This window comes from Barbatula barbatula, assembly GCF_947034865.1.
Source record: "Barbatula barbatula genome assembly, chromosome: 9".
Classification (NCBI taxonomy): Eukaryota; Metazoa; Chordata; class Actinopteri; order Cypriniformes; family Nemacheilidae; genus Barbatula; species Barbatula barbatula.
The window spans coordinates 15669342-15678807 of record NC_136772.1 but is presented as its reverse complement, the minus strand read 5'-3'; the positions used below and the strand labels follow the sequence as shown (position 1 = coordinate 15678807).

At 38.4% G+C, this 9466-nt stretch overlaps 1 protein-coding gene across 1 annotated transcript; it reads left to right on the top strand.

Annotated features, from left to right (window-relative positions):
- The first annotated feature begins 2829 nt into the window (after nucleotides 1–2829).
- zc3h15 (zinc finger CCCH-type containing 15) lies at nucleotides 2830–9156 on the top strand. The gene is made up of 10 exons (XM_079464493.1): nucleotides 2830–3092; nucleotides 3594–3686; nucleotides 3765–3876; nucleotides 4060–4212; nucleotides 4420–4511; nucleotides 4645–4830; nucleotides 4933–5079; nucleotides 5191–5307; nucleotides 5501–5633; nucleotides 7842–9156. The coding sequence occupies exons 1-10, from the start codon at nucleotides 3018–3020 to the stop codon at nucleotides 8018–8020; spliced, it is 1287 nt and encodes a 428-aa protein (XP_079320619.1). The 5' UTR covers nucleotides 2830–3017; the 3' UTR covers nucleotides 8021–9156.
- The last annotated feature ends 310 nt before the right edge of the window (nucleotides 9157–9466 follow it).

The window sequence follows — 9466 nt, the reverse complement described above, 5'->3', positions numbered from 1 at the left end:
CATTTTATTATTCATTCCTAGTAACTAGTAATTCTTGTGTGAGTCGGGTATTTTGCACATTCAGTGTAAATTCTCATCAGCTACATTTTCTTCGAAAGCTCCTGAGGCAAAGTTAACTAACAAAAGACTCATCAACTCCCTTTCCATTTGCTCTGAATGGGAGGATCTGATATGCAGCAGGAGGAGAAAAGGCAGTCGCTTGTAAAAACTGCCAGAGTTAATGATGGCTACAGCAGTGTGTCCATTTGTGATTAGACACTATCCGTCACATCGACAAGGGGAACACATTTGGTGTGATGTTGATAAATCAAATCAGCTCGTAATGATATCGCTCAAGGGGCCTTCCTCTTCATTTATAGATGTGCTTATCTTCTAGTTAATCTCACCGAAACCTCTCTCCTTCCCATAAATGACGTTACTTTTAATTATGCATGTTGCAAACAAGCATCATGGTCCAGTCAGTGGTTAGGTACAAATGCACATACATATAAAAATGATATACAGATGTGTTAAAATAAAATGTATAAAAGAAACATATATACTAAAAATACATTTTATATACTTTTAACTATGCATCATGCTTTTAATCATGAATGTTGGAAACAAGCATCTTGGTTCAGTCAGTGGTAAATATAGGCTAATTATACTGAAAAAAAAAGAAATACAAATGTGTTAAATAAATGTGTTAAACTAACCCTTTATCTCTTTCTCTCAACAGGTATTGTTCTGGCTTTTGTGGAACTGTGGACTTATGAAAAAACCAATTGTATGATTGCTCCTGTATGACATGTCGCTTCCTGAACTCTCTGTAAGTAGCTTTGGATAAAAGCGTCTGCTAAATGTAAATAGGTATACTTACAGTTGGGCAAAAAAGTATTTAGTCAGCCACCAATTGTGCAAGTTCTCCCACAAGATGAGAGAGGCCTGTAATTTTCATCCTATGTACACTTCAACTATGAGACAGAATGAGAAAAAAATCCCAAAAATCACATTGTCTGATTTTTAAAGAATTTATTTGCAAATTATGGTGGAAAATAAGTATTTTGTAAATAACAAAAGTAAATCTCAATACTTTGTCATATACCCTGTGTTGGCAATGACAGAGGTCAAACGTTTTCTGTAAGTCTCCACAAGGTTTTTACACACTGTTGCTGGTAATTTGGCCCATTCCTTAATGCAGATCTCCTCTAGAGCAGTGATGTTTTGGGGCAAACACGGATTTTCAACTCCCTCCAAAGATTTTCTATGGGGTTGAGATCTGGAGACTGGCTAGGCCACTCCAGGACCTTGAAATGCTTCTTACGGTGTGTTCGGGATCATTGTCATGCTGAAAGACCCAGACACGTTTAATCTTCAATGCCCATGCTGATGGAAGGAGGTTTTTACTCAATCTCACGATACATGGCCTCATTCATTCTTTCCTTAACACGGATCAGTTGTCCTGGTCCCTTTGCAGAAAAACAGCCCCAAAGCATGATGTTTCCACCCCCATGCTGTCATGATTCTCGTGGTGAGACACGGAGAGAGGACCCAGGTGCAGACAGCGGGTAAGGGGTTAACATATTTTAATAATAAATAATAAAACATAGACCCACATGGGGGTAACAGAACAAAACAGGGATACAATAACATGACAGGACAGAACTAAAACTAACTACACTTAAACAAGACTTAAATTAACTTTTGACATGAACTACAAATAGCTAAACTGACAAGACATGAACTCACCAACCAAATCACAATGAACCAGCACAAGACAGAAGACACAAGGGTATTAAGTAAGGGAGCAAATCAAGAGGGAAACAGGTGTAGGGCATTAATCAATAACGAGGGTAACGAGAGGATGGGAACAAAGACGAGACCAGAGAGAGTGTCTGTAAGACCATAATAATTGCCTCTCTCCACATTAAACATGAGGTTCTGTCATGATCCTGCCACTATACTAAGAGAAACATGACATGATGCAGCAGAATCATGACACATGCTTCACAGTAGGTATGGTGAAAGCATGGAGAACTATTTCTTCCACATCTGCATTCATTACACAATCATAACAATGAATAATTACATGTTTTCAATAAATTACAATTACAATATTTCAAGTACATAACACAAATCTGTTTCTAAGCAACCATGCAATGTTTCAGGCTTGACAAAGGTTTTCAAGAGATATTTTCTTCTAATGTCTGAGACCTGATTGGCTGGGGATGTACAGTAGTTTACATTTAGTCATTTAGCAGACGCTTTTATCCAAAGCGATTTACAGAGAGTTCAGGGAGAAATAAAACGATGTTAAGTCTTTAAGTTTATTAAGTCATAAGTTACCTCCCTTAAAATCATATATCTCCTTTCTGATTCTATTTCCCTTTGCAGCAACGAATTCTGATCCATCTATTCATGATCGAGTCAAAATAAGATAATATATATTATTTAGAAACGTACTATAGTTTCAAAACCTACCCCAGTTGCGTGTCGTCACCCTTGCGCGCCTGCATGCGCAGCTGCGTCCTGCAGTTGTGGCAAGGAAACACGCAGACGTGCGCGGAATTTGCATTTCTGCGCGAAAGTAGGCCACGAGTTTATGTTTTCGGACCGTTTAAAATGCTTTCTACGCTGCATATAGATCCGTATTCGCCGCAATTATCAATGTAGATGATTACACTAACAAATAAACGTAATTGTTCAAACTTAAACTTGAAATATATACCGGGGCACAGCAGATTTATACTGGTGCACATGTCCCAGTAAAAGGGGTCCAGCGACGCCCCTGTGTTAAACACTGTTAAAATGAATAATTTAAAATGACGAATGTGCATCAAAAAGCACCCCCGGCATGTACAGCTAGAGGTCGCTGTTTTGCTAAATGTGCGGACATCGTGCGCGCTCCCGTCCTCCCAGAATGCAACGCGGCACGCTGCTGCTAGTGCGGTTAGCCGTCGCCAACCTGTGATCCCACACAGCTCAATACATGCGGCATCTGGATTTTTCTACTTTTAAAGTGGTCTGTCTTTAGCGATATGCCTCCGAAAAAACCAGCTCCAGCTGCGGCAAGTAAGAAAACCCAGGAGAAAAAGAAGGAGAAGATCATTGAGGTGAGATTTTTTTACGAATGGGCACACATGCTGCATGCTGAACTCCGGGCCTTGTGCTCTGATTCACTTACTGTCGCATTTCAGCTAGGTTTAAGACGTGTAATAACTATAATGAATGAAATTGGATGATTTCGAGTTGTATTTCGATGTATTTGTTAAGTTGGTTTAGGCAGCCACGCCAGTGTGTTGTTGTCAGTAAGATTGTGTATGTAGAGGGAATAACTGAAATGCTGCTAACATTTTCAAACCCAGCTGTCCATCTAGACAGCCTCGTCGTTGTTGTCTCCTTATTTAACGTAGGGTGATGAAGATAAACTGCTTTATATTTTCTGTATCAATTGATGTTCCGCATAAGGTGTGGGTTTGAGATAATCCCACAAGTATTTTTATCTGGCAAGTTTCCCCCATAAAATAGCCTGTATTATGATGTGTGTGTTTTAAAAGTCTGTCTTAATAACCCTATGATATCATTGTCAATGTGATCTGTATAATGTTTTTCAGGATAAGACTTTTGGTCTGAAAAACAAAAAGGGAGCTAAACAACAAAAGTTCATCAAAGCTGTAACACAACAAGTCAAGAGTGGACCACGGCAGGTTAGAATCACAGTCATAAGAACAAATTATCAGACCATTGATCCGGTTATGTGAATTATTTTGTTTGGTTGTCTGTAGGTTGGGGCTGCTGAAGGTGATAAGAACAAAAAGAAGGATGATAAGAAAAAGGAGCTCAATGAGTTGAATGAGCTTTTTAAGCCTGTAGTGGCAGTTCAGAAAGTCAGCAAAGGTAAATGATGACGGATATGATACAATTAAAAATGTTTACATGACCAATCTGGTAAATGATCAACATGTGGCATACAAACGAAAATCAATGAAACTGCAAGAATATACCAGTGTACAACAAGATGATACTCTTTTTTTATTTTTATGGATTTAATATTTTTTAATGATTTGTTCTTTTTCTCAGGTGTGGATCCCAAGTCAGTGCTTTGTGCTTTCTTCAAGCAAGGCCAGTGCACCAAAGGTGATAAGTGTAAGTTCTCCCATGACCTCAGTTTAGAGAGAAAAGGCGAGAAGAAAAGCGTGTATGTGGATTGCAGAGATGAAGACCTTGAGAAAGGTGAGTCCAATGTTACACTTATAATAGTTGAGTATTGTCTCACTATCAATTACATATCAGTTGAATATGGTCTTATACTGTGCTGTACATGGATGCATTTTTAAGTATGAGCTATTTCCTAATTTTTTAATTAGTCGTTGGTTATTTGTTATAAAAACTTGAAGCCCGATTCTGTTTATAATTTGAATCTTGATTATAAAATTACAGACACAATGGAAAATTGGGATGAAAAGAAGCTTGAGGAAGTTGTAAACAAGAAACATGGAGAAGCTGACCTGAAGAAAGCAAAGACACAAATTGTAGGTTTTGATTAAGACGTATTTCCAACAAATGTATATAAATGTAGTGTTTCTTTCTAATCACAAACATTGATGTTTAAAGGTTATTTAATATTTGAATTATATTTTTATGTATAATGTCTGTTCTTTTAAGGTGTGCAAGCATTTCCTTGATGCAATTGAAAACAACAAATACGGCTGGTTTTGGGTTTGTCCTGGGGGAGGTGACAACTGTATGTACCGCCATGCACTTCCTGTGGGCTTCGTTCTGAAGAAGGACAAAAAGAAGGAAGAAAAGGCTGAAGAGGAGATCTCGCTGGAAGACTTGATAGAGACTCAGGTGAGCAAGCATAGATTTGCAGAAGATCCCAATTCTTATATTCAAGTAACAGTGTTGTTTGCGTTAGATCTGTTAGCTCACGATGGTCATCTGTTGTTGTAGCGAGCTGCCCTTGGACCAGACGTCACCAGAATTACTCTGGAAACATTCTTGGCCTGGAAGAAAAGCAAAAGGCAGGAGAAAATGGCTAAAGCAGAGCAAGACATGGAAAGAAAGAAAGCTGACTTCACAGCTGGGAGGGCACTTGGGGTAAGCTAAGATTAAGTCACTATATGGTATCCTGTCTTGCTGTTCTGTTGTACTGGGACTTTCATTGCTTTTGAATGGCACACATCTCACTGTTTTACGATTGTCATGCAGGTCAGTGGAAGAGAAGTGTTCGAGTTCCGTCCCGAGCTTGTTGATGATGACGATGAGGAGGCTGATGATACTAAATACGTTAAAGATGACGACTCTGAGGATGAGGTTTCATATGAGGTTAGTATATCGACAACTGTTTACCCATAATGCAACACTGTCACAATCTTATAAACAAACTATACAATATATAACTAGTGTTATAGATTAGAGAATTCTATCACAGCGGTCTTGGTGCATTGCAAGTAATATTCTGATTTGTATTAATCTATCATAGCAAGTTTTATTGTGATTAATATGATTGTCTATGCAGATGGAGGACATGGAAAACGTTCAGGATATTGACCTCACTAGATTTATCCCTAAAGAGGTGGATAATGCTGGTATAACAGTGGCAGCGGCTGACAGATTTTCTGCCAGAGTTCCTCCCATGAATGACACGGATGGTGAGCTTCTTTTTATCCTCCAACCTATGACTCTTGTTTCTTTTGAATATTCAAATTATACATTCCTGTATAAATGTCTTTATTTTGTTGAATTCAAAAGAAGATATTTTGAGGAATTTAGGAAAGTAAACTGGGGCATTTTTGTAAGGTGGCCGCTAGGTGTCTCCACACTACAATGGAAGAAAGCATCTATACTAGTTTGGCGACACATGCACTGCCAATACTCGCAACGCAAACAAACACAGAAACGCGCTGCAAATTATTGCAACACAGACAAATACAGAAACGAACTGGGACACTTTATTTCACTGTGGCCATAGTCGTAGGTGGAGTTATCAACAAATTACGTATATTGGGGTCCTATTTTCTTTATCGTTGATCATGTTTAATGTTCAGCTGGTTACAGTAAAGCCGACAACAGAGAACACTCGCTGTTCTTCGTTTGCCCGGTAACCATAGCCGGACAAGAATATCTGTTCAGTCGGTTACAGTAAAGCAGACAGCAGATAACACTCGCTGTTCTTCGTTTGCCTGGTAACAATAGCCGGACAAGAATATCTGTTTTTATTAGTGATGCACCTATACCAGTATCGGTATCAGGCCCGATTCCAAGCTCGTGTACACGTACTTGTAAAAATTCCCTGAAACCAAAGACCGATACCTCATGTGACGTAATTGACAGAATGTTCCAATGCGAATCGCATGAATGTAAATCACTTTCTCTCAACGCTTCATTCGCGTTAAGAGAAAGTGAGTGTGGAAATATTTCAAAATCAATGACGACCCACGCATGGCAATCTGCATGCTTATGCCCTTTGGAGGTTATTGGACACTGTGAAATTTGGGCTTTGGAAATTTGTGATAAGCACATAAGATTGATTTATTTTTTCATAATATGAGTTGAAGTTGTTAAAAATAAAGATGCTGATATGTTCATTAGTCTCATTGTGTTGTTAGAAAATTGCCAAAAAAAAAAAAAAAAAAAACTACAACAGGCATTGTTATCGGCGAGTACCAGGAAAAAAGTATTGTTACTCGTACTCGATCCTTAAAAAGTGGTTTCGGTGCATCCCTAGTTTTTATCATTCATAATCTTGATAAATAATAAAAAACTAACTTGATACCTATATGCAGTTAAAATCCTTTCAAATGCCCCACAGCAAAGACTGAGCCATTTGCCTGTTTTCCCGTTTACTAGTGCCCGTCCTCTGAGGAAGATATTTACTAATTCAACTGATCACCTCCGCTTATAAATGTGGTTCTCCTTGAGTCCCCTTGAAACACTTCTGTTGTTGTCCGTGCCACCTGCAGCACATTTTTGTGTTGCTAGAATTTGCAGCGTATCTGTATTTGTTTATGTTGCGAGTATTTGAAGGGCATGTGTTGCCAAACTAATGAAGATGCTTTCTGAATTTGCTTGGGTTTTTTATATTTGCATGTGTTTTCTTCCATTGTAGCATTGTAACACCTAGCGGCTTCCTTATCTTTGACTACCATTTAAAAAAATATCTACCATGGTAGTAAATGGGGCCTCAAAACTGTTGGTTGCTAACATTCTTCCAAACATCTTTGTGTTTAACCATATAAAGAAATCTAGACAGGTTTAGAACACCATGAGGGTACCATGAGTAATTCATGACAGATTTTTTTTTCATGCAGCAAGATAGCCCAATGGGCCATAGCCAGTATAAGAATGTTTATAACCAGTAGGCCTTTTTCACGCTTCCGGATTTGTGACTTCCGCATCGTTCGGTTTGTGCTTTACGGGACAGCAACCTGAGGCTGATTTAACTACTTAACTGTTTATATTAAATAATATATAATATACACTTTGTTTCAGAAAGACAATACAGCTGTTTATGGAAAGCAGTGATGCGATCACGCTTAAACAACATGCGAGCTATAGGGTTTATAAACTCGAAACACTTTGAATATTAGCAGTCTGAGTGCACAAAACAGATAAACGCACAGATATAAATTTGTTTAATAAATATTAGTCACAAACAAAAAGACAGTACAGCTAAACGTTAGTAGCATAAGTTGCTTTCCCCAGCGGTGCTGTATTTTCAGACTATATTGAGAGAGGCCTGTTGATGGCCATGCTAACTTTTGTGAGTGAATTGAAGGTTGTTGATCCTCTTAGTTTTCTTCAGAAGACAAGCAATGTTTTATTTGTCTTTAATGTTGGCTGTTCTATTTACCTTTTAGACAATAAACTGAGTGAGGCCTCGGGTGGAGCCATAGAGAACGGAGAATATAGCGAGGGCCAGACTCTGGAGGATGGTGAGGATGAGTCGGAAGCGGTGCCGGTGGATGAGAATCTCTTCACTGGGGAGGACCTGGATGAACTGGAGGAGGAGCTTAACACACTGGACCTGGAGGAGTGAAAGCTGTGACCATTTCATCATTCATGAACTATACATGGCTTAAAGTGAATGACAATATTTTCACTGATAGCTACCACAAAAATTGCAATGGCAGAAAACGCTCTGCCTGCAATATGCACCCTAATAACCCGTGACGTCCAGGGAAACTACAGGATAGAATGGAGTAAATGTGGCTCTTGATCTATGTCAATTTGATGATTGGTTTTCTTTCCCTTTTTGATATTTTTTATCGCAATCTACCCCTAAAGCACAGTATCAGGTGAGGGTCTTACAATCTGACCCATCTTAATTCCTGTGGTACTCCAGAATATTTATTAGGCTTTTGATTTGAGTCTTCTGCATTCTCTTTTGAAATAAAGTTTGATCATTTTTGTAAGGTCGTGCTACTGAAAAACAGCATAAAATACAACATCCTTCTTTTATAACTTGCAAGCACTATTGCAATAGTTTCCCCCTCTCTCTTCTGCTGATGTGAAATGTTGCTTTAATGTATACAAAGGGGTTGGTTCAGTTGTATCATTTCAGTTTTAAAATGTAACCAACTGCATGCCTGTATCAGGACCAGAATGTAAATGGGGAATAAGTTTAATACTGAAACTTGGGTGTTCAATAATCTGCTGATGAGATTGAGGTGATGAATGTGAACTTACTTTGATGCAGATGTGGCATCTGGCCTTACAATAGGAGATGTGGAAAGACACATGCTTGCTAGTCAGATTTGATGTTTGAAGTACTATTGGGAAGTGAGAGAGTGAAAGAGATGAGCATGTAAGAGGAACTAGTAATTAACGTTCTTTTGTATTCAGTTGTTTTAAAATGCCCTTCCACCAACACACCAAGAAATTGTAAATAAAAGGATATCAGATCATATATGAGTTTATGTAGTTTTAAAAAAAGTGGGTTTTTTTTCATAATTTACTCACCTTACATTTAATCATTTAGCAGATATTTGTCCAAAGAATTTAGGGAGCGTTAAGCCATAATGTCATACAAGAGCAATAATACGATAGGTGCTAAAGCACCGTAAACCCTCATGTTCTGCATTAAGTAAAAATGATGTTAAGAATGTTGGTATCCAAACAACGTTGGACTCCATTGAATTCTACTGGATGGATACAAAACCACTGAGACATTTCTCAAAATATTTAGCTTTGCCTGAACTGATGAGAGTGGGCTGACATGCCCAAACTGTCAGAGGACTGGCATTTCCTGTGATCTATATGAGAAAACATCCCACACCCTCTCTCTGCCTCCTTCAAATGAAAAAAAGGCAGTAATGCCTGAAAACTGCTAGTAGTGCTGCCAGTAGTTTTAAGCAAATGTTGTTGAGGGTGATTAAATGATGACAGAACACCAGTCTATTGCACAATAACTAATACAGACGAGGACTTGAAGATATTGTAAAGATTTATCTTAATCCACAAACAAAACTGGATCTGGACACTT